Source organism: Triplophysa rosa, linkage group LG13 (genome assembly GCF_024868665.1).
Source record: "Triplophysa rosa linkage group LG13, Trosa_1v2, whole genome shotgun sequence".
Classification (NCBI taxonomy): Eukaryota; Metazoa; Chordata; class Actinopteri; order Cypriniformes; family Nemacheilidae; genus Triplophysa; species Triplophysa rosa.
The window spans coordinates 12,145,373-12,170,814 of NC_079902.1; the positions used below are offsets into that span (position 1 = coordinate 12,145,373).

Sequence of the window (25,442 nt, forward strand, 5' to 3'; positions counted from 1 at the left end):
ACAAAGCAGCTGTACATGAGACATATTGACTATAAGCAAAACAATTAAAGTTGTACCTGTAAAAACAAGAAAAAGGTGAAAACACAGAAGACAGACATACCCACATACAAAACACTCCACACACATAATATGCACACGTACTAACACAAATAGACATAGACACACACACACGGACTCGCAGACACATGGACGCGCGCGCACACACACACGTACACATTTAAGATAAAGGAGAAAGAAGCACAGCTCAAATATAACAGACTATAAATTCCTATATGCAATATTAATTAAGTAAAACTCTAAAATTCTAAAGCAGCCCCCCAGGCCAGGCAAATAGTGCAAAAAACAGTATGCAAATGGTGTACCTACAATCTGCAGGACTGGGTGGTGCTGGCAACATGATCCGTGAAGTTTAGCTGATCATCAATTACCACTCCCAGGTTTCTCAGAGACCTCACCTCTCCAGGATACTCGAAATGACCTACCTGAGAGGTAAGACTTGAACCATTGAAGCACCATTCTAGAGACACCCATAGCTCTGAGGGTCGACAGGACGATGTGGTGGTTAACGGTGTCAAACGCAGCAGATAGATCCAGTAGGATGAGTACAGATGATTTAGAGGCTGCCCTTGCTAGTCTCAGGGATTCAATGACTGAAAGCAGTGCAGTTTCGGTGGAATGACCGCTCTTGTTCTGTGTGAGCAAGGAGGAGAGCTGATTAAATACAACATGCTCAAGAGTTTTGGCAATGAAGGGGAGGAGAGATTACGGTCTGTAGTTTTCTAACAGTGCAGGATTAAGGGTGGGTTTCTTCAGTAGCGGGGTTATACGGGCCTCTTTGAAAAGTGTGGGAAATGTTCCAGTGGTGAGAGACGAGTTGATAATGTGGTTCAAAGCAGGGACAATTGATGGAGAGATGGCCTGAAGGAGATCTAGCGGGCAGGTAGTTGGGTGGTTAGAAGCAATGACATTGGAAACGTCAGCTTCAGATAGGAGAGAGAAAGAGGGGAGTGAGGAGTTTGGGCATGTTCAAGAGGCAGCGGCACAGAGAACTGCTAATGGTGGTGGTTTTCTTTACGAAGAAAGACGCTAAATCTTCAGCTGTTAAATCCAATGAAGGTGGGGGGGGGGGGGCAGAAGAGCAGAGAAGGTTTTAAAGAAAGTATGAGAGTGAGGCAAGTTGTTGATTTTAGAGTGGTAGTACTGAGTTTTCACAGAGGAGACATCAGCGGAGAAAGAAGAGAGGAGAGACTGATAGAGACAGAGGTCGGTAGGATATTTTGATTTGGATAAAACCACACAAGATTATGTCAGAAAGCCCGTTTTGTCTAGCATTTTCTTAAGCACAGACTTCAAAGTGTAAAATAAAATCTTAAATGAATGCAAAGAGTTGTGAAAATGGGAGTGCGGTGACGGTCAGATCTGCGTACTAAGACAGCTCTTAAAGGGGCCACGTTCTTAAACGTGGTGCTGTGACTCCTGTCACTAATGTTAATCAAAGAACAAAATAAAAGAGGAAATCAATGTGATTTTATAGCTTTAATGAGAATTCTTCTGCATTTAATTTATAATTTAGCATTAAAGACTGTAAAGTGTCCTTCAATTTCCTACATGAGCTCTCAATTATACTGTTGAATGGCTATAATTAATGTTAAAATAATCAATTTAATAGAGACATCAGTTACAATACTAATATCAAAATGTTAGCTTTCATAAAATGATGCTGTTAAAGAAATATGTTGTTTCTACATCAATTTGAAGATTAAATGTGAAATTATTAAAATGTAAAAGTATATTTTAAAATATAATTGTTGTGTGCGATTAATCGTGATTAATCACAGAAAAAATGTGTGATTAATCCGATTAAATTTTTTAATCGATTGACAGCACTAGTTTAATACATTAATAAATCAATTAGAAATTAATACAAATCATTGTTTATGATTGAATTATTTTTATTGTATGTAAACTCTCGTTCAACACTTTACCATATTTAAAGCACATCTTTCTTAAAGTTACATTCTAAAGCATGTTTCCTGCATTAGCTTCACATGCATACAATACTTGCAACACATTTCATTATCTTTGCTGTTTTGTACCTTAACAGGGGAAATTCCTGTATTCTGCATATTTATTTAAATTGCAAGATTGAGTGCTTCACTCGTCTGCTCTTTCGGTCCTTCGCCTCTTACCCGTGAATTACGTCTTTGGGGGCGGGGCACTGATAGATAAGCGAATGGTTGAAGGAGGGGAGACGAAAATGAGTGACTGAATGCGCAGCTTGTGCAATATAACATTTCTGCGCATTAAATTTATAATACGCAAAAATTATATATTGATCAGTTTGACAGTCGCACCGGTGCGACCATTAAGAAAAACTTGTCGCACTGGCAGGAAAAATAGTCGCAAAATGAGACCATTTAGTCGCAGTCTAGCGTGTCAGAGCATTGGTTATGATTTTCGGACGGATCAGGCCTTTACTTAACATTCTTAACAACGTTTCTTAACGAAAAAGTTGTCAATCGTTCTTTTCATCTTCTCTCATCATCTGCGGCTACATCCACTCTGTTTATATGACGGCCCTAGGCTACTCACCTCTCTCTGTCTGACTGCAGCACAGCATTTTCAAACATACACACACGTACAGGAATATCTGGACCACGGCCAATCAGAGGGGGGTCCGCCCTTCACTATCTCTGATTGTTTTAGACCACGATATGGGCTCAATGTGTCTGTTGTTGAACAACATGGAGACTTTCGCAGAGACTTTTTTTTCCCCTCGAACGGCTGGTCGCACCGGTGCGACCATTTAGTCGCACCATTGAGAAATTAGGTCGCACTCTAGAGCCCTGTTACTAGTAGTTTGGAAAGGAGTTCATCTGTGATTTATCATGAATAAACCATGACTATTGACAGCATTGACAGATGTTAGCATCAAGGACTGCAAATATCCATTTTTCAAATTTACTAAATCACTTCACATTTCAGCTGTTTTTACATGACGTTTGTAGAAAATCGTTTGCTTTCGCAGAAGTCGCAAATATCTCCACATCAGCGGAGTTTCCATAAACTTGCAGCACAGTCGGGTGCAATATTTCACTCGGCTGACAAGGTGACCCTGGCATCTGTTCCTTATCCATTTCACTGTCAGAAATAAAACTGTGTTTTTGTACTATTTGTACTATGCAATCATTTAAAAGTACCATGCTTTTTTTTTTCCTGAAAAACTGCAAATTTGGACACAAATTTTCAGAAGCAGAGCGATGATATATTCAAATTATTATTATTATACTTTTTTCATTCTGAAAGCACTTATATTTAAAGAATTTAAGGAGTATGAAACGCCTCAGCTTTAACAGAAATGTGTTTATAAGGACAATGTTAAATTTTTTTTACTTTGTTTAGAATGTTTATAAATCATAAATTTGTAAGCATCATTTTAAATGTTAACTTTAAAAATATTGTTACTTTTTTATTACAATGAAGATACAATTTAGCAGCATATAGTATAGCATATTACAGTTATCTGTACAAGATTTGCTGTGACATTTATAACAATGCTGGTTCAATGCTGGTCCAGAAGAACTTTCTGTTTCAGTTTAACACTACACAAACGTTTGAACAAAATACAACTAACAGAATCAAAATGTTAAACGAATACCTTTAAGACTTAATTATATATGTAAGATAAAAAAATAAATAAAACTGAAACCAATGCTTCTGGACCAGTGTTTACATTTTGTAAAGTGGTCTATAGTAGGGATGGGCGATATGGCCCTAAAACTTTATCACGATAATTCCTGGTATTTCTTGCGATAACGATAAAAATGACGATATATCCATAATGTCATCCACCGCTGTTTTTTGCGTCAAGTGATAGTAGCTGCATGTAGTCTAGACCCTCAGAAAAACAAATATTATCAAAAAGTAAAACTTACCCCAAATCAAACAGCTCCTAAAATATACCTACAGTGTTTTTGTAAATATAAAATGTAATAGTGAGATTCGACTTCAAAAGGTTGTAGTAAAGAAAAGTTAAATGAACTAAAGCTCAATAAACACATCATGTCATACCTAAAACTGTATATATTCTATTGTTGGGTGGAAACGATCGATCGCATCACGCTGTCAATCACTCTGTCTTGAACTGTGTGAACCTTCTCTTCTCACAGCGACATACACTGAATCTGTCTATGACTCGCGCTACAGAAAGAGAACAGAGAAATGCGGGTAAAAGAAATCTAATTAAATAATCCATGCTTTTATACGCTCATAAACGTATTTAAAATAACGTAATACAAACTCGCATGTGTACCGTATGTGAACAGGCAGCAGTGCTGTGCGCGCTGTGTCGCTATGAAAGCACATGTGGGCGCGAGCTGCGCACGGGACGCTCCGTTCATCATATAACAAGCAAGAAATCATACTAAACTATTTGCGCACGCGCACATAACATCTAACGAATGTTTAAATAAATACTTTTAGCCAAACTAAATGTTGTGGTGTAACGCATTATGACTATCAACGAATACTTAACAAACGAATTAAATAAAACGAAAGTGAAACTAAACATTAACTCGGACGCATCTACAGTGCCAACCTAAACGAGATTTAGAGCTTTAGTGCAAACTCTTTCTCAGCTTCACGTCCGCCCTCCGCTATACCCGTTTTCACTTCACATGTGAGCTGTGAATGGGTCTCACAAAGATATCTACAAAGAGAGGGGATGACGTCATCAACTAGAATTTATCGTTTATATCGCGGGAAGACTAATTCCTATCGTGTGGGGAATTTCTACCGGTATATCGCAAACGATATAATATCGCCCATCCCTAGTCTATAGGTCGACAGACTAAATTCAGTCAATTTATACATCGCATATTACAAAAAAGTCTGAAGTACGCTCTTTTGATTGTTGCTGTAAAGTACCTTAAACCTGCAGCAAACATTTTTCTGAGTGTATTCAAAGTGTTACACAAAGTAACCACTAACCAGCCATTTTTTTTGTTCAGCGAGGTTAAAAAGATGGTTCAAACTTGTTATGAATCGACAGTCACAGAGAATGACATTAGAAAAGGTTGAATAATAATGGCAATAGACTGCCACTGGCTGAAACTGCTATAAGTCACACACAAAGCAAGCTGTTTGCATTCTTATCAGACAGCTTTATCTGCACCTTGGCTTTATCTACAGCTCCCTGATAATAGACTCTGTCACACTGAACAATTTCTCTTCTGTGTGTCATGCACGAATAGAACCATTGAAGATGATGCAGTCGTATCTCGTCAGAATGAATGGAAGTGATGATGTGAACAGATGTGAAATAGATGATTATAGCAAAATTAAGTTTCACAGCACTGTGAGCAACACAATGCTTTATTACATGAGTAACCTTTAAATGGGTTTCAGCATATGCCTGTGTTTAACTGTACAAATAATAAATAACACCCCACAATAAAAAAAACACTAAACGTTTTGTAATCTATCATGGAAAGGAGGCCTCTAGGCATCAATTTGTTTAAATAAATCAAAATAAAGAGGCAAATGCATCGATCAAATATGGCAATTTGCTTAATGGCTTCAGACATAGCGCCGCTCCTCTTTTTATTTGGTTGCAGATGACTGCTATCATTTTCAGTATTGCTCCAGGGGATATGAGCTCAATCATTTTACAGGAAACTCTCTCTTGTTCTGTTCAGCAAACAGCGTAACTAATAATGTAAAACAGTGAGCATTAAAGAAGTACTTTACCCCAAAATTAAAATGAGTAATTGAGTTACAGCAAAATTTTAATTACTAACTTTTTATTATTTAACACACTTTATTTTGGTCAGAATCTAGTGCAGAAATGGGGTAAATAATGTGCAGTGATCACAATTCGACAATTGCTCTATTTAAACGAAGCTGTTAATAATGGTTGTATGTCATAGCCCATAGTATTCTAATAGATTTAGGAAAATCTATCATTACTCTTCAATGTCCAACAGTGGGACAAAAACAAGTCTGTGGAACAACAATGCCATCTACAGACGAGATACTGTAAGTGACTTTTGTGCCCGTGGGACCTCAATTTTGGTCCCCACAGTGACACGGGTCCCCATGAGTTGGTGTGAATTCAGGTTTAGGTCCCCACTAACATATAAAAACCAAGTCCACACACACACAAAACACTGTGCAAAACCACCGTGCACTAACGCTCATCGAGAACCAAATACGGTTATACGTTTAAAAAAATCAACTTACTTCAGGAGGTTCAGATCATTTTCTCCAGGTGGCGCTCTACAACAGCGCTGCTCTTTTCAAAGCGGAAGTGTGCGCGGCTTGTCACGAGAGCACGCGCAACTTCCGCTTGGTTCAAATTTTTTGCACTCTTTTTTATTTTAATAAGCCAAACTGAGGTTTTTCCCGAAGTAGTTTGTTTTTGACCAGTATGGACATCCAGAGTAAGTTTAATGCTTATTGTTGCTGTTTCATATAAGTTGTGTGTTTTTATTTTGGTATACGTGGTGAGTTTTTGAGACGCGCGTGAATGTGTCTGCTAATGTGACCGGATTCAATACGAGAGAGAGAGACATGTGTGTTGTTTAACAGTTGATTTCTTCAGCGTTTGTTATTTTATTATTAAAAATAATCAGGTAGGCTCGATTAATCTATCAGAAAAAAAACGATTATGCTATGGAGTGAGAATTAGCTTGCTGCGAGCTGTTGATGTAAAAGTCTAGTTTACGTTTGAGATAAATTAAGTTTGAAGGTTCCTCTTAACTTTCTAACTTTATTTATAAATGTGACGGGTTGTTTTTAAACATTGTTATACTGTTAGACATTAAGCTCCTTATTTAAACTGTTGGTTTTAAACTAGAATTAGCACGAAGCATTAAACTGTTATTAAATCATCATTCGTATGTCTCATGACAGGTATTGAACCGATGGCCCTCGGCTCACCAACCTCCCCTAAGGCCGGGGCTCAGTTTTTACCAGGTTTTCTGATGGGTGACCTGCCTGCACCAGTCACACCTCAACCCAGATCTTTTGGGTTGACAGGAGTTGGGGCAGAAACGAAGTCTCCTCTGCTGGCTGGTAAAGCAACAATCTTTTTTATTTCATAAAGGAAAAAGAAAGCTTCTTTTAAAACAATGCATATCAATTTACATCTTGCTTGGTAAAATATTTAGTTCATTGTTCCATCAGGTGGGTCTCCTCCACAGCTCGTTGTGCCAACACCCAAAGACAAGAGTGGAGCACCTCCTGTCAGAAGCATTTATGATGACTTCAACTGCTCTGGTGGTGTGGGAATGTCACCTCTTGCTGCTGGCAAACAAGTGAGAATTACAAATCAAGTTCAAGATAAAACATGAAATTGAAGCTAGAAGCACAACATCCTGCATGTACAGATAAACCCAGAGATACATAAAATGGTAGAATATGTGTTTTAATTTATCTAGGATTTATTAATGAAAAAATTTATTTCCAGAATTTTTGATGTTATTTTCTTAGTTACATGTAAACAATTATTGTCTGCATTAGAGAGAGAAAAATAGAACGCTGCTAACATATGTCACATACCAAATGTTTTTACAGCCATTTGCTGGAGTGAATACACCATTTTCTGGGCTACCAGGGACACCAGGAACCGGTATAGAGCACGTTTGTTTTTATTATTTCTTTACTTAAATGCTTTGTCAAGTGGCTAGGCGCTTAATTTCTGCTTTGTTCTATAGCTTCTAATCTGTTTAGTCCTCTGGGACAACAGAGGAAGACAACACTCTCCCCAGCTCAAGTCGATCCCTTCTTCACACAAGGAGATACTTTGTCCTCTGAAGACCAGCTGGATGACACTTGGGTCACCGTGTTTGGGTGTGTAGCTTTTGTCTTGCGTGTTAAGAGTTTTGCACAGACCTTTTCTGATTCTGATTCTTTGTACACAGGTTTCCACCAGCATCTGCTTCATACATCCTTTTACAGTTTGCACAGTATGGAAACATATTAAAACATGTAGTAAGTAGTGTCTTTTGTCTTAGATGTAGTTTCATAAGGGTAGACTGATACCTTTTTATTATTAATCATGTCCTTCCTTCACAGATGTCTAATACAGGCAATTGGATGCACATTCAATATCAGTCTAAACTACAGGCACGAAAAGCTCTTAGTAAAGATGGCAAGATATTTGGAGAAGCCATAATGATTGGAGTAAAACCATGTATCGATAAGGTAGAGACAACACATTATATTTAACCTGTGAATATATTGATGAAAATAGATAAAAACGCACAACAGTAGTAATTGTAACCATGATATTGGGAATGTTTTATTTGGCAGAGTGTAATGGAGGGCTCAGACAAAGCCAGCACTTCAAGTTCAGTGTTCACACCCCCATTAAAGGCTTACGGAACCCCCAGTCACCCTGTTTCAACTCCTCGGTCTGTCATGAGACCACTCAGTGCAGCTTACAAAGCATCCAGTAGTGACTACCAGGTATAGTACATATGTAATCTCCCACCCACCATTGTTAATGATGCTGAAAGCGCTTTCAGCTGTTTTGCTAACTTTACCCACATGATCTCACTCCTGAAACCTGGTGTACAAAGACAGAAAAATAATTCAAGTAAAATCTTATTGACTATACGAAAAAGCATGCTTGCTCTGACCCACTGAAGTTTTTGTTGTGAAAGACTACCGAAAGCTTTCTGTATTACTAAATTATTGTAAAATGATGAAAAATAGTCAAATGGTTAATCTGTAATTTTTCAAATAAAATGTACATTTGCAATTAAAATCATAGTTTTAAATGGTTATTAACCAGAAGAAATCAATATATAAAAACATTATTAGTAAAGTATTTTTTTTCTTTTTTAGGTTGTGTCAGATCAACAGACACCAAAAAAGGATGACAGTTTTGTATCAAAAGCGATGGAGTACATGTTTGGATGGTAACTGTTCGCTCACGGGTCCTGATGAAAAGCTCTGAAACCATCAACAAGCCTCACTTGTGTTGACTTTGGGTTTTGGAGTGAATGCAAGAGCACTTTATCTCTATGATTAATTGACTTTGCGTGCTGTATTATGGTAGATGCACTCTTGAGTGTTTCACATGGATTTCAGCTGATTTCAGCTGCTGTGTTTGGTTTGTATCAGCCTTCCCTAAACAGGCCTCAAAATCATACAATTGAACGATGAACTGCTGAGCATTGAGTGTGCCTGATCCTATCAAAACATGCAATCTGCCAGAAATCTTTATGCTAGAAATAGATCTATCTGTACAAAATCTTGACTTCTGATTTTCATAGTATGTGGTTATGGTCTGCTTTATGGGTTATGTAGAAGAATGAAAGAGATTGGGTAACACCTTTTGCGTTATGAGATCAAGGATTTAATCTTCATTAGGTTATACCTCTTGTTTTTAGGTTATTGTGGGTTTTCACTAATTTATCAATTGTTTTAATGAAACGGGAAATGCATTTTTAGAAATTCTTTAATAAACACGCTGTGTGACTAAAATTTGTAGTTTGTTTTCTAACTACTTTGTGTCTTGCATACTAAATAACCAGGTGCGATTAAGCTGAAGCAAGTTGCACAAATAGTAGATTAAAGATGCAAGCAAAAGGGCTCATTGTCTGACTGCCTTGACCAATGTATACTATAACAATACATTTCATGGCAGTCTGTTTAGGAAACAATGTCTTGCTTGGCATCATAATATCTAAAATAAAAATGCAATTGTTTGCTCCTACACTACAGGTCGGAAGTTTTTGAACACTAGTAACATTTAATAAAATGTTTCTCATTGTCTTAAAAGGGTCATATGACACAAATATTATCGTTTGTTTTAGATGAAATGCAATGTGTATACACGATTTAAGGTAAAAAATGCTGTATTTTCCACATAAGGTGCATGTTTGTATCTCTTCTTTGCCCCGCCTCCCTGAAACGCGCAGATTTTTTACAAAGCTCATCGCTCTGAAAAGCGAGGTGTGCTATGATTGGCCAGTTAACCAGTGCGTAGTGATTGGTCGAATACTGCAAGCCTGTGACTGAAATGTAACACCTCTTACCATATGGGGGCAGTCGTGGCCTAATGGTTAGAGAGTCGTACTCGTGACTGGAAGGTTGCCGGTTCAATTCTCAGCCTCATCGACTGAGGTGCCCTTGAGCAAGGCACCTTACCCCTACTTGCACTCCGGGCGCTGCAGTGATAGCTGCCCACTGCTCCGGGTGTACGTGTGTTCACGACTTGCTGTGCGTGTGTTCACTACTCTGGATGGGTTAAATGAAGAGGACACATTTCGGGTATGGGTCACCATACCTGACAAATAGGTCACTTTCATACTTTCATATTTTGAACATCAGGTTCCAAAGCAATTGTACTGACTGGTACGCCCACCTTACTTGCGTATACATTTGGGCAGTCTTAGTCAACTCATACCACAAACTGATGTAGATTTATGGGGGTGTGGTTACTCAAGGCATTTCAGGCAGGTCTGGGTGAGCATTTGCTTTTAGATAGAATGCATCTTTTGTTCCGACACTTTAATTTTAGAAATTTTACATTCTAATATATGCATGGGCAACTTATAACAAACCAAATACACAGAAAAACACGTATTCGCGCCATATGACCCCTGTAAAAATGTTTTCATCTGAAGGTGTATGTTTACATGTCTGAAGTTAGTTTCATAGACAAAAATGTAATTCTGCAAAAAGTAAACGGTAACAGTTTACAATAAGGTGCTATTTGTTAACAATTAGTTAATGCAGTAACTTGAACTAACAGTGAACAATACTTATACAGCATTTATTAATCTTAGTTCATGTTAATTTCAGTATTTACTAAAACATTTTTAAATCAAAAAGAAAATTTTAAATCAAACGTTGTGTCTGTTAACATTAGTTAATGCACCATGAATAAATATGAATAATTGTATTGAGATTAACTAACATTAACAAGGATTAATGAATGCTGAAAAACTAAATTATTTATTGTTAGCTAATGCATTTACTACTGTTAACAAATAGCACTTTATTTTATAGTGTTTCCAAATAAACATTTCATTATAAGTTAATATATTAAAAATGGGTGACTTTGACTAAATAATGAAATAAGAGCAGCCAATAAGAGCACATAATATGGAAACTCCTTTAATACTGTTTAAAAACATCTTAGCTTGAAACCCCAAGATATGGCTTAGTAAAATGCCAAGAGAACATTTATGCAAATTGTAGGCAAAAGATGACTATATTGAAGATGCTAATATATAACAAGTTTTATTATATTGTTCAGATTTTTTTAGTCGCAACATAATTTTTTTCGTTTGTGGTATTCCACAGTTTTGATGAGATTGACCAGCAAGTCCATCTATATAGCCACAGCAAACAACAATCCTGATCAAAGAATCATATTCATTCAGTTGCTTTTAAAAGACCGCCAAATCTGAGTGCAAAACAGTGTGGGAACCTGAAGACAATATAACTTATATACATACAGTATATATAACTGTGTGTGTATGTCTTGTGTAGATGATACTTTTGCACGGGGGCCATTTTTCCATCAACAGTAGTCCAAAACTCTGACAACAACAAAACAGAGGCATTTATTTCAACTTCAGATCAAAATTTGTTTCACATGGGTGTGAGATGCTTTAATAAGAACAAATTTGCAAGCTTTGCCTTCATTACTCAAAAACCCTTTCACAGCTAGGCATATTGAATAAATATACTGAATTATTGATTTTCTTTGGACTTGCCTTATGTGCGCTACATTCTGTACTTTGGCATCCTGCCATGTTTAATAAAATCTAATATATAATTTTTGGCTGCATGATTGTTACTGCTATTGCCTTTTTGAGTAATTTAAGAAACCTCTTTATTAAGGAACCTCTTTATTTTTTATTTTTTTATATGTGAAATACATACTGTATTGTTATTAGCTTTTTATTTTATGGCCGCAGAAAAATTAAGAGACAATTTCAAAACAATGAAATTGAATTTACTATTTATAGTAGGGTATATGTTTAGGTAAAATTGTCATTTTTGTGTAATTGTGAACTACCAACAATATTTCTAGCAAATTTCAAGTACAAATATTATTTTTATTTGCATTTATTTACATAAAATGAAAATGGAGAAATGGGTAAAAAACAGAAAAGATACGTTATATTTTTTCAGACCGTTCAAATTCACTTTTAAACAATACAACAGTAAAATTTGGAGGCCCTACATGTTTTTATGAAAAGTAAAAAAGATATTTATGTGATATCCTTTTATCACAGTGTCTTGTCATGCTGTCAGTCTTCACATTGCTGTTGGATGACTTTGTCACTCCTGAGGTTTGCTTTTGTTGAAATTCAACAGACACTAGACATTAATACCACTTTTTAAAAGCATCTGATACCAAAGAAAATGTATAAATTCCCTAGTTGCAGGTGTAGTGTATTGTATTTTTAGCCCCACTAGCAAGTTGCTTAATTTAAAAACAGACTTCATCATTCCATCATTTCTTGAAAGCCAATTGACTCTGTGACATGCAGGAACATGTTTCTGCCCTGGCCATTTTCCCTTTGTTCTTTGACCATCCAGATGAACCCCGGACATGTTTCCGCCGGTCAGGCACGTTAGCCAGCTGGATCCCCTGATCAGACACACGGCTGAGCGCTTGCTGAAGGTGACATTGGAGGTGAGTTTGACCCTTGCTGTCAGAGGCTGCCAGCACACTGTTCAGGTGATATTGAGATGCACGCTATCCCCAGGCCCGCTTGAGATATAATCCATCCTGATTACTGCTGTTTTTCCACCAGAGGCATGATTTAACTAACCTTGAAACAGGTTTTTTTGTAGCGCATGCATAAATTAGGTAAGATTTACTGTTGGTTTTCTTGACCTCCTGGGACATCAATGGGGCATTTACTATGCAACACAACATTTAAAATTTTCTATTAAATACTTATAGTATTTTTATAGCACATTAAAAAAGCAGCATTAAAGTCTCTTTTACAAAGTATGATGGAGATGGAAGCTAATTACAGGCCTTTCAAAGTGGATCAGTAATGCATAAAAATGAAAGCTACCCCACACAAAGTTGTATATATTAGCTACAATAAATTAATGTTAAATGTTTGCTCTTTTCCTCTTTCATACAAAGCAAGAGCCAAGCAGCCACATTTCTATCAAGTTATTTACAGCTGTTGGCAAGTGCCCCAGATAAGACGTAATACTGACCACTAGATGGCAGCGTTTTCATTTACTACACTGGATTTTATAACAGAAGTGAGTTTCTTGAAACCATTGCAAAGCCGTTAATGGGTTTGATCCTAATGAGATGCATGCATCCCTCGCATATTCCACATCTGTCTAACTTGCAAACAAAATATGTACTGATAACTCTGAATAAATCACAACAATTTGATACATAATTCAATTTTACTGACAAGACGAAGCAATATAGATGAACATGAAACACATTCCTAGAGGAGCATCTTAAAAAAAGAATTTAATTGTGAAGAAATGTGACTACTGTTGACTTTCTGTCATTTTAATAGGAATCAGGAAAAACAGCAAACAGTGCATCGCTGTTTAAGGACTTCAGCATTATGTTGCTCTTTATAAAACTTTTTCTTTGCTCCTGATGTTATGATGACCTTTAACTCGAGGTATCTCAGACTCATGTAATTGAATTCGATTGCTGATGAGATATTCCTCCATTATAATGCAATGACAGAGAAAGAGAATTCCCTTCCTTCCCCCATCACCAGCACTGCCTCTGATGCTGATAAGACGTAAACGTTCTGTTTTGAGAGATATATAAGAGCCTAATTCAAAACACGTCAGGATGCAGGCCCTTTTAGTCACTTTGTAATCTTATATTATAGAGATCAGGAAGGAATTAAGAGATTTAGGTTTTCAGCAGGTTTTATTAGATTTATTCATTTGTACACAGCATTGCCAAAAGTAACCTGTTATTGGTTAATCTGGGTGTGTAGTCTCTCAGGGCAGGGTGCGTAACAATAGGCCTCCAGTGAAAAGGCCACAGCAGTATGGAGTGTTTAATGAGGAGGATGTGAATTAACTTATAGCTGGAGAGGCGAAGAGAAGAGCCACCGTGAAAGGAAATGCTTCTTTATTTTGCACACAATGGACTAAGGGCCTGGAAAATCAATGATAATATCTCCCGATTACAATCATCAAGGTTTACTTCTCTTTCAAAACAATTCTTATCAATTCCCTTAAGAGCAGCAGCCTTTGTGAAGGATCAATATGATGCTGGTGCTGTGGTTTTACTTAATGCACCCTGGGCGTTTTGTGTGTATGTCAGTGAATACATGCGAGGGCTTTTCTATCACATTAGAATAGTCTCAGTTTCATTTGGCTCTCAAGGAGATCAGAGGGTTCTTCACGTGAACCATTCTCATTCTAAATCTTATCCAGACATGATCTAATTATTCTTCAAGTGGCTTCTCCGTGATTGTGGATAGCAGTAATGACGACTCCCTCGTTGTGCCCCAGAGTAAAGACGGAACGAGGTGTTAGAAAAAGGAGAAACAAATTAAAACGTAATTTCTTCCTAATACTACATTTTCTCATAACAAAAAAAATTGTCTGCTATATTTTATTGTACGTTTACTTCACTTTTTACACTTAATAAAACCATGGTTAATATATTTACAAAAGCTAAAGGGAACTAAAAAGTTGCTAAATCTACATGATTTCACTGTTTAGCCACAGTATCCATGACCGACCCTAGCGCGAGCCTTTAGCTGATTTATCGCTCGTGATTTTAGTTTTGTGGTGTCGTGACGCTACGCTTGCTTGAAAAAAGCGTGCTAATGCTTTTTAGTGATGTAAACTCCAGCCATTAACCCACCAATCTAAGGTAAACGTACAGCTGTGCATTCAGAGACAACCATCACAAATCGAAACAGGCGAATTCTCGGAAATGTGTAGATTTTCTTTGGTCAAATTGATTGTTTTTTGTCATTTTGCTATATTCAGGGGCATCGCACCCGTGGGGGACACTTTTCCCTGTGAGAGGGTTCAACACCCGCACTTTTTCTGCAGTTTTGCACAAACGCCTTACAGCAGTCGCTCCTCCGTTTCTCTGGCCGCTCTGTGTCTGCGCTCGCTGTGGCTGCCTCCCCTCCCTCCCTCTCTCAAACATGACACCGGCTTTGAGTGTGACCGGCTGATGATTGGCTGTTCTGCCTTAAGTCCCGCCTCTCTTGGTGTGTTAGATTTATTGGTCAGCTCGTGCTGAGGAGGCGAGAATTTATGGTTATGGTTATTTACATCTCCCTTTTCCAGGTACTTTGAATAAGTGTTTATGCTTTCGAGGTTTTTAAATAAGCTTGATATGTGTTTGGGAAGATGTTCTGTTTATGTTTTGTTGACATGTCGAGTGTTTTCTGTATTATAGTTCGTTTTTTAGACGTTTTTTAATGCTCATTGCTAATTGGGATATTGTTCAGCAGCTAGCTAAATTCGGTTATGTATGTGGCATGCAATGTATAAAGTAACTGTGATGAAGAAGGCAGGGAATTGACGAGGAGGAGGGACAAATTGTCATTGTTAAGCAGTGTATTTATGGGTTTATTGCCAGTGCAATTGATTTTGATATTTTGAGCATTGTTTGTTGATTAGCTGAATACTTTTGTGGATACTTACCTGTTGTGTTTGATTGTACCTGTTGAGGAGAAAAACGTGAGAAATGATGTCATTGTTTGCATACCTGTTGAAGAACTATGAAAGAAACGTGTATATTATTTTAATGTTTAAAAATAGTAAATTGTTACATTATTTATACCACCAGAGAAAAAGCTTTGTGTGGGTGTTTTTTATTTTTTATATCTCCCCTTTTTAAGGTGCAAGTAAGCAAAATTTAGCAGTCACAGTCCTGTCAGACCCATGTCACTATCAAGCTTACCACCGAGTGTGTTTTTATACTTTTCTAGTATCACTCATTTAAATAGGAAGCTTTTTATATCTTGTATGCTATACCTTTTGTACCCTTCTGTCATTGTATTCATCATTTTTATTGTTAACAAACAAACCACATCCATCCCCTGCACTTTTGAAAAGCTTGCTACGCCCCTGGCTATATTGTAATAGTGTCTGTGGTAATAATTCACTGTAATGTAATGGCAAGCTCTTTTATAGTGTGGACACACAGTAAAGGCTTGCATATTATGAAATATTTAATTTAACTTTAGTAAAGTTGCTGACTGTTTGTTATTAATTTGCTTATTGAAGTTTTAATGTGTTATTGGGTATAGGGGCTTTAGAAATTGATACATTACTCAAGTACTTTACAGTAAAAAAGGTTACAGAGCATTTAGGCATTTGGCAGATGCTTTTATCCAGCAGATTTACATTGCATTTAAGGTAAACATGTTAATTAATATGTGTTTGAAACCCACAACTTTGCATGACTAACACATGCTCTACCAATTACCAACTTTCCCTGTGCTAAATACGAGAAGAGAAGATAGAAAGAGAGAGAGAGAGAGAGAGAGAGAAATGAAGTGAGAGGTGCTGTGGGGCTTTGTAGAATGAACTGAACCGACAGATGGGGCTGGGCTGTACACAAGAGGTGAGAGAGTTAGAATCACAGTTCTCCGAACCACTGTGGCCCTGTCAGCCCAACTCAGTGTGCACTGAATGATACAGGATGATGCTCTTAAAAAAGGAAAAATAAATTTCCTGACCGCTGCATGCAGGTTAAGCCATGCGCAAACATCGACAGGCTTTATCAGTACATGCACTGGCTGCTGACTGGCGCTCCTGAACCAGAGCCTGTGCAGAGAGATTGCGCTCAGGTGTATGCAGGCACCATGATATGATGGGACTGGAATGTGAATGAAGCGTCATGTAGAATCTGGGCTCTTGTCAGCCAGGATTACGCTCAGATGTTGACAGCCGCGGGTACAGAGAGCATTGTTATTTTGAGGGGAGATGTGGTGCCAAACTTGGCTGCTGCATTTTTGTTTGTCCTTGTTTGAGGTAGCATTAGAATTGTTGTTCACTAAACTAGCCTTTTTCACCCCTACCCCCCAATGAAGTCAGTAGTTAACCGGAATGAACATGCAGTTTAAGATGTACTTATTTAGTCTATGTTGTATTTATAGATACGGAAGTCATCATGGATTGAGGATATACTTTATTATCCAGCCATGTGGATGCAGCATCATACATAAGGTAAAAAATTCAGACCTCTAGTAATGCTCTATTAGCAGTCGGGCACAATTTATAGTCGAATTGTCCAATAAATAGGGAGTTATTGAGATAAAGTGCCCACAGCCATTACAATTTACAACATCACTGTTGAGAGAACCAACACATGCTGGTTATGCAGGTTTTGAAGCAAGGTAGCTGGTTTGAGCTGGTCCTAAACTGGTCCCAAGCAACTAGCTCCTAGCTCAGGACCAGCTCATAACCAGCTAATGACCAGCTTAAACCAGCACATGACCATCTTAAACCAGCTACCATGCTTCACAACATACCTAACATATGCTGTTTTTTCAACAGGGATAACTGGGGCTGACATGTCATGTGACCATACTGTATGTGATTTTAAAACAATTCTAAGCTACATTTTTTCTTTATGCATAAAACATTTTAATGAGAAAGGAAATTACCAAGTGCACCTTCAAAGAGCTACTTTAAAACATACAGTTTTCACTGCTGAGAGAATCAACATTATTTTATTTCTGTCTCACTGAATGATGTTTATCCGTTTATTTTGTTATCATCTAGTTCAATGTTCTGTCTCTCTAACGCATTAATAATTCAAATGGTTTTTAAACATCTGATGAAATGAAGATGTGTTGGTGATGATGAAGCTCAGAAGTTCTGAGTCATTTACACCCCACACATTAAAGCTCCATATTCACAGCCGTATTAATGAGCGAAAGTAGCAAATAACTGGAGTCAGAAAAGCCAATCCCTTCTTAATGTCAAAAGCTTCAAATGTCAACGGTCGCCCCTCCTGTGATTCCCCATTTATCTCCATCTCCGCAGCCTCCCGTTGCTGTCACAGGAATGACTGGAGACTGCTGAGCCCCGTTCATCTTTATCTTGTGGAAAATGTCGGCAAGGGTAAAAGAATGAGGGAAGCAGTGAGAAAGAACGGAAATAAGCAAGTGTGTGGAAGAGAGGGAGTTAAAGTTATGAAGGGAAGGAAAATATGAGATTATAATAACAACGAGAGATTATTGAAAAAGCAAATAAAATATGAGCAGTGTCCATCAGTTTAAAAATCTTGGGCCCTGGGGTCTGTAAAACTAAGTGGAACTTTCTTGGACGGTGTTTGCATGTATGAGAGACAGAGAGAGAGAGAGAGAGAGAGAGAGAGAGAGAAAGAGAGAGAGAGAGAGAGAGAGAGAGATAAAGAAATGGGAGTCCTTTTTGGCAATAAGACCTCATGCTGTCATTATACACAAATTATACTGTACATGTTTAGAGAAATAGTGTATAGACTACTAAGTGGAATATGATAACAGGTTGATTGAACAAAGAGGGAAAATATCTTTAAATCAGTAAAAAAAGCAATAGGATGTTTTTTTCTCTTATGTTTAACCCAGCATTCATCTATTTCTGAGTTAATGGAATTTTCGTTCAGTGTTTCTTCAGGCATCTTGGAGACATTGCCGCAGTTCTTCCAGTTTCTGTCTCAGTTTTTTCTCTTTTCTTGTAATAATACGTCACTTCCTGTTTGCTGAGAGCGCGTGGTTTGAGTCGGAGCTCTTTCAAATTTATTCTTAATACATCGTTTATTCTTGTTATATCTTAAGACTTGTGTTTTAAATTGTTATCCTCCGAGGGTAAAACATATCCTTAAATATATCCCATACCAAAATCGTATTTAAACGCACAGATAATTTATTTTTATCGGATCACTCGCTATTAGCCTCAGGCTGTTAGCATTCCCAGCCTGCCTGCTTACTGCTTAACACACTGTTCTCATTATTAAATCACTGATGGCTAATGTTTCAGATGTGTCTGTACCTCTGTGTGCAGATGAGGAAACGATCGCACTTCAGTCGGAACTGGAGGCTGTGGAGAAGCAGATCCAGGATCTACTAGAGAAGCAGTCACGGCTGCGAGAACGAAAAACGGCGCTGGAAACATCCAGAGCCGACGCTCGCAAATCCGCGGTAAGTTTTCATCGCGATTTTAATACTCCTTCCACTTCTACTCCGCGTGTTTCTCTGCACAGAGCCCAGGCTTCGAGAACACGGTCAGCCCAAATGAACTTCACTCCTGCACCGGCACAACCACGGCGAAAGGCGCGAGCCAGGACTGGAGCGATGACCCAACCGCCGCCACCGGTCTTCGAGATCCCGACCAGGAACCGCTTTGCCGCCCTCTGCGAGACGGAATGCAACGCTGTGGTCATCGGAGACTCAATCGTCCGGAACGTACGCGCTTCCTCCACTAAAGGTAAGGTGCACACTCATTGTTTTCCTGGCGCCCGTGTTCTTGATGTCTCTGCGCAGGTACCTGCGATCCTGAAGGACGATGCTAACGTCGGAGCTGTCGTGCTGCACGCGGGGGCGAATGACGTCAGGATGAGGCAGTCGGAGATCCTGAAGAGGGACTTCAGGAGTCTGATCGAGACGGTACGCAACGCATCGCCCACAGCGAGGATCATCGTATCAGGGCCGCTTCCTACCTACCGACGAGGGAATGAAAAGTTCAGTAGACTATTTGCTCTAAATAAATGGTTGATGTCATGGTGTATTGAACAGAAGCTGCTCTTTGTTGATAATTTTGATCTGTTCTGGGAGCGACCTAGGCTCTTCCGCCCTGACGGCCTGCACCCCAGCAGCATCGGAGCGGTTCTTCTGTCTGACAACATCTCAAAGACGCTACGCACCGCTTGACTACGTCTCCCAGCGGTAAGTCAAAACTTCAACCATAGTCTGTGTTCCTCCCACTCATCTGTTAGAAATGTTACTGCTTCCAAATGCATAGAGACTGTGTCTGTCCCCCGAATAATACTACAAAATAACAAAATAGCCAAATCTCAGAGAAAAAATCTAATCGTGATTAAACCTGAGGACAATGTAATAAACGACCAAAACAAACTCATAAAGTTCGGCCTACTTAATATTAGATCACTAAATTCAAAAGCAGTTATTGTAAATGAAATGATCACAGACAACAGTTTTGATATACTTTGCCTTACCGAAACCTGGCTTAAACCAAATGATTATTACGGTCTAAATGAGTGTACACCACCAAGCTACTGTTATATGCATGAGCCACGTGCGGTTGGTCGAGGTGGCGGTGTCGCAACAATTTTTAGAGACTTTCTTACTGTAACTCAGAGAACGGAGCATAAATTTAAATCATTTGAAGTGCTTGCGTTGAACATAATTGTTCCAATTGACAGTAAAAAACCATTGCTTTCTTGTACGTTGGCTACAGTGTATAGACCCCCTGGTCCCTACACTGATTTTCTGAAAGAGTTTGCGGACTTCCTATCGGACCTATTGGTTAACGTTGATAAAGTACTAATTGTCGGAGACTTTAATATCCACGTAGATAGTGCTAACGATGCATTAGCAGTGGCGTTTACAGAGCTATTACACTCTTTTGGAGTAACACAACACATCAATGGACCCACTCATCGATTTAATCATACACTAGACTTGATTATATCTCACGGAGCCGATCTAACCAATATAGATATTATACCTCAAAGCGACGATGTCACTGATCACTATCTTATAACATGTACACTGCGCACTGCAGAAATCAGCCGTTTAACTCGTTATCGACAGGGTAGAACAATTACCTCGACTACTAAAGATAGTTTCACAAAGAGCTTGCCAGATCTGACTCCTTTAATAACCATACCAATAAATATAGAATCGCTCGATGACATGACCAGCAAATTGGGCACTATTTTCTCTAATACATTAGAAGCTGTCGCACCTATGAAGTCAAAAAAGATTAATGAGAAAAACGCAGCACCATGGTACAATAGCACCACTCGCGCCCTTAAAAGAGAAACACGTAAACTGGAGCGCAAATGGAAACAAACCCAATTAGAGGTCTTTAAAATTGCGTGGAAAGAGAGTGCAAACTGTTATAAAAAGGCACTAAAAGCAGCAAAGGCCGAGCACCTCCGTAACCTCATAGAAACTAACAAAAACAATCCAAGGTTTTTATTTAGTACAGTTGCTAAACTAACAAATAAACAGACTTCACCTGACCTGGGTATTCCGCCGCACCTTGGTAGCAATGATTTCATGAATTTTTTTACAGAGAAAATCGAAAACATACGAGACAAAATAGTAAAAACTCAACCTCCAAGTCTGTCCTATAAATTAGTACCAACCATCGCCCCAAAAGAAAGGCTACAGTGTTTTTCACCTATAAAACAGGAAGATTTAATTAAACTTATTGCAACATCTAAACCTACAACTTGCTTATTAGACCCCATACCAACTAAATTATTAAAAGAGTTATTACCCGTTGCAATTGAGCCCATTTATAACATTATCAACTCGTCAATTAATCTAGGCCATGTCCCAGGAGCCTTTAAACTGGCCGTCATTAAGCCTCTTATCAAGAAACCAAACTTAGACCCCAATGAACTAGGAAACTATAGACCGATTTCAAATCTCCCTTTCCTGTCTAAAATACTAGAAAAAGTAGTGTCCACTCAGTTGTGCTCTTTCTTACAAAATAATGACATACACGAAAAATTCCAGTCAGGCTTTAGACCGCATCATAGTACTGAAACTGCGCTCGTTAAAATTACAAACGACCTGCTTATAGCATCAGATAAAGGTAACATCTCACTCCTAGTCCTGCTCGACCTTAGTGCTGCGTTCGATACTGTAGACCATAAAATACTTCTAGATCGCTTACACAATTATACCGGTATTCAGGGACAGGCACTACAATGGTTCAGATCTTACTTATCAGACAGACATCAATTTGTCCATTTAAATGGGGAATCATCAAATCTAACGCAAGTAAATTATGGATTACCTCAGGGATCGGTTTTAGGACCCTTGCTATTCTCCATATACATGCTGCCCCTTGGAAACATTATTAGAAAACATGGAATTAGCTTCCACTGTTATGCAGATGATACTCAGCTATATATCTCATCAAGACCAGATGATTCCTTCCAACTATCCAAATTGGCAGAGTGCATCGACGATATAAAGCATTGGATGACTTGTAATTTCCTTCTTTTAAATTCTAATAAAACAGAAATATTACTTATCGGACCAAAGACACGTGAGCAGAATATTTCGGATTATGACCTGCAAGTTGAAGGCTGCACTGTTACTCCAACAAATACAGTTAAAGACCTTGGCGTTATATTAGACAGCAACCTGTCATTTAAAAATCACATCTCAAATGTCACAAAAACAGCCTTCTTCCACCTTAGAAATGTTGCCAAACTGCGAAATATTTTATGTGTGGCTGATGCAGAGAAGCTCATTCATGCATTTGTGACCTCAAGACTTGATTACTGTAATGCACTGCTTAGTGGTTGTCCTGCATCATCAATAAACAAACTACAGTTAGTTCAGAACGCAGCTGCCAGAGTTCTAACCAGGTCCAGAAAATACGATCACATAACCCCAATGTTATCAACCCTTCACTGGTTACCCATTAAGTATCGTATTGACTTTAAAGTTCTTTTAATTACTTATAAAGCCTTAAATGGTTTAGCCCCTACCTACATAACAGAGCTTCTACCACACTACAACCCATCACGCTCTCTAAGATCTCAAAACTCCAGACTTTTGATAACACCTAGAATAACTAAATCCACCAAAGGGGGTAGAGCTTTCTCATACGTAGCACCTAAACTCTGGAATAGCCTCCCCGATACTATTCGAGGGTCAGACACACTCTCCCAATTTAAATCTAGATTAAAGACACATCTTTTCAGCCAAGCATTCACTAATACATAGCTAATGAACAGCAGCTACGCTAATTATTCTCTTTCTGTTTCTGCCCTCGCCTCGGGATGCCCATCCCGAGGTAGGGAGAGATTCCGCCAGGCCCAGATGAACGTCATATGCCCATCCACAACTAGAGATTACGCCAGCTACATCGGAAAATCCCGTGCCATCCTCCTGCGAGAGCCTGCGGACTGACTGACCATCCAGCTCCATCCAAGGCAATTCCATCACCACCCAAGAAAAAGGCGACCATCTGGCCGGCCCAGCTCAGACAATTCCATCCCCAACCGAGAGCAAAGACGGACTACCTGTCACATAAATGCTAAATTTACAATACTTGGTATTTAATGCTAAACTTACATCACACGACAGCAGTTTGAAGTTATGGCTGCACTCAGTGACTTTGATTGGAGGTAGCTGGGTGGGTGTTGTGGGGAGTGGGGGGGCTTGTTGGTTGTGGTTCGGGGCGTTTCATTTGTTGGGACTGTGTGGGTCTGGTCTGGTTGGTCTTGTTTTGTGGTCGATGTCGGACAACAGAGGAATAAAGTTAATTATGCCATTACTACTTTTCCCTGGTTGTTCCTCTGTTGTCTGTTGTTGATCACGGAATGGGACCGGGTTGGACCTGCACGGTTTCGGCGGGTGGGGCTTCCTGGGTCGCGGCTCGTGGGCTCTCCCTGTTCTTCGTGGACGTTGCTCGGTGGCTTTGGTCGGGGTCACTGAGTGCAGCTATGACACGTCAGAGGAGATCTGGCCCTCCCGGCTGAGCCTGGTTTCTCCCGAGGTTTTTTTTTCTCCATTATTCAGCATTGGAGTTTGGGTTCCTCGCCACAGCAGAGCAGTGCAGTGTTGGCTTGCTCACCGGGAGACTGCATTTATTTATTTATTTATTTATTTATTTATTAGATATTATTTATTATAATGATCTTGCTTGGTCTATAAACACCATGCACTGTGCTGTGTTTTACCTTTCTGTGTTTTTCTTATTTGCTCCTGTAAAGCTGCTTTGGAACAATGCACATTGTGAAAAGCGCTATATAAATAAAATTGAATTGAATTGAATTAATAATAGACAGACTCGATGATGCTGAGACCAGATCTCCATGTGGAGCATACCGCCTGTTGTCAGACTCCTTGTGCATACAAAAATCTCACTGGATTATTTCAAAATGATGGCAAAAGGAATGTTTGAAAATTCTTGTTCTTACAGCAAAATACATTTGAATTCATATTTAAATAACTTTTGATAACTTTTAAAGTTTTTAATGTTGTTTATATGTCTATCTGGTGTTTTTTAATATGCTTTAAGATAAACCATGTGCAAACTCATCACTTTGAACTATTGCGGGATTTTTTTCTTTTTAATATGCTTTAAAATAAACCATGTGCAAACTCATTATTTTAAACTATTGCGGAGTATGTTCTCCATTAAACTGCAGTTTACCAAATACAGTTAAAAATGTAATTTGAAACCGCCTCTGCTTACAACATTATAACCCTGTAACCATTCCCATTAACACATTTAAGTCATACTGTATGTATGTATGTTCACATCAAATGCGAATCATTGTGTTCCTCACTCTTTATTACTTGCGGTAATAATTAGTTATTTTCACACAAGTGATGTAAAAAATGGCGTTGCGCCACGGGGGTGTCTTCTTTTCATTGACTTGTATGTTATATGTAATTTACTTGCGCAAATCGCTTAAAGGCCGGTTCAACATTGTTTCATGCATTCTGACTTCTTTACAATGTTAAACGTGCTGGCTTCTCATGCTTGACATGGTCAACTTGTCAAAAAACGAGTTAGACGTAGGACGTAGTATTTATGTGCTCGATACACTCCCCCAAGGCTCGTATAGGTTTCGGAAAGTTTTTTTCCAACATACAATTCCGTTTTTCTTAGACCCTTATTGGACAATTCTCACAGAAAAGCATGCCCACGTGTCAACTGAAATTGAAAAAAACACGATGTATGCCAGCAAGAACGCCTCGGTGGACACAGCCCCTTTATATATTAATATTTAGATGCTGTATATCAGCCAATATATCGGTTATCGGCTTCCAATGTTAAAGAACTATCGGTTATCATTATCGGCCAAAATGTACATATCGGTGCATCCTTAATTACTAGAGGATATAGTCCTAATTCTGCTCTGCAGGGGTTGTTTGGAGTTTTTCGGTGTACCCGTAGACTGTTTTTACAAATTTCTGTTTGCAGAGTCTCTGTTGGGTGTTTGTCCCATTTGGTGAAGAAATTGTCACAGAGGGGTGGAATGGAAGAACCCAAATGCAGGCAACGGCAGTGTAGGGGTTAACAAATGACTTTATTTACAAAGACACACAAAACAAAAACCCACGAGGGGGTATAAAACAGGAACTAAACTAAGAAACAAACAGAAAACAAAAGACTTCCCACGAGGGGGCAAAACAAAAGCAAGAACAGTAAACAAACAAAACTAAAGAACACTAAAACAACTTACTTAACAAAACAGGATCACGGACAGGACAAGGCAAGGCTGAGAC

General features: G+C 38.6%; 4 protein-coding genes across 10 annotated transcripts in view; 3 read left to right on the plus strand and 1 right to left on the minus strand.

Annotated features, from left to right (window-relative positions):
- fgf13a (fibroblast growth factor 13a) overlaps positions 1-25,442 on the minus strand; it is a 190,636-nt gene that overhangs the window by 123,595 nt on the left and 41,599 nt on the right. The window lies entirely within an intron of this gene.
- Positions 1-25,442, plus strand: part of LOC130563409 (N-lysine methyltransferase KMT5A-like) — an 82,458-nt gene that overhangs the window by 33,856 nt on the left and 23,160 nt on the right. The window lies entirely within an intron of this gene.
- nup35 (nucleoporin 35) lies at positions 6,331-9,486 on the plus strand. Of its 2 annotated transcripts, none has more exons than XM_057348885.1 (9): positions 6,331-6,440; positions 6,913-7,074; positions 7,186-7,316; positions 7,576-7,630; positions 7,716-7,851; positions 7,923-7,992; positions 8,077-8,205; positions 8,314-8,469; positions 8,851-9,486. In XM_057348885.1, exons 1-9 carry the CDS (start codon positions 6,428-6,430, stop codon positions 8,926-8,928), a joined length of 930 nt encoding a protein of 309 aa, XP_057204868.1. In that variant the 5' UTR covers positions 6,331-6,427; the 3' UTR covers positions 8,929-9,486. The 2 variants fall into 2 exon arrangements, with proteins under 2 accessions (XP_057204868.1, XP_057204869.1); XM_057348886.1 differs by lacking the exon at positions 6,331-6,440 and adding an exon at positions 6,514-6,632.
- On the plus strand, positions 18,675-19,877 carry LOC130563410 (uncharacterized). 2 transcript variants are annotated; one of them, XM_057348893.1, is made up of 3 exons: positions 18,675-19,133; positions 19,196-19,397; positions 19,476-19,691. In XM_057348893.1, exons 1-3 carry the CDS (start codon positions 18,957-18,959, stop codon positions 19,502-19,504), a joined length of 408 nt encoding a protein of 135 aa, XP_057204876.1. In that variant the 5' UTR covers positions 18,675-18,956; the 3' UTR covers positions 19,505-19,691. The 2 variants fall into 2 exon arrangements, with proteins under 2 accessions (XP_057204876.1, XP_057204875.1); XM_057348892.1 differs by having other exon boundaries at positions 18,676-19,397; positions 19,476-19,877.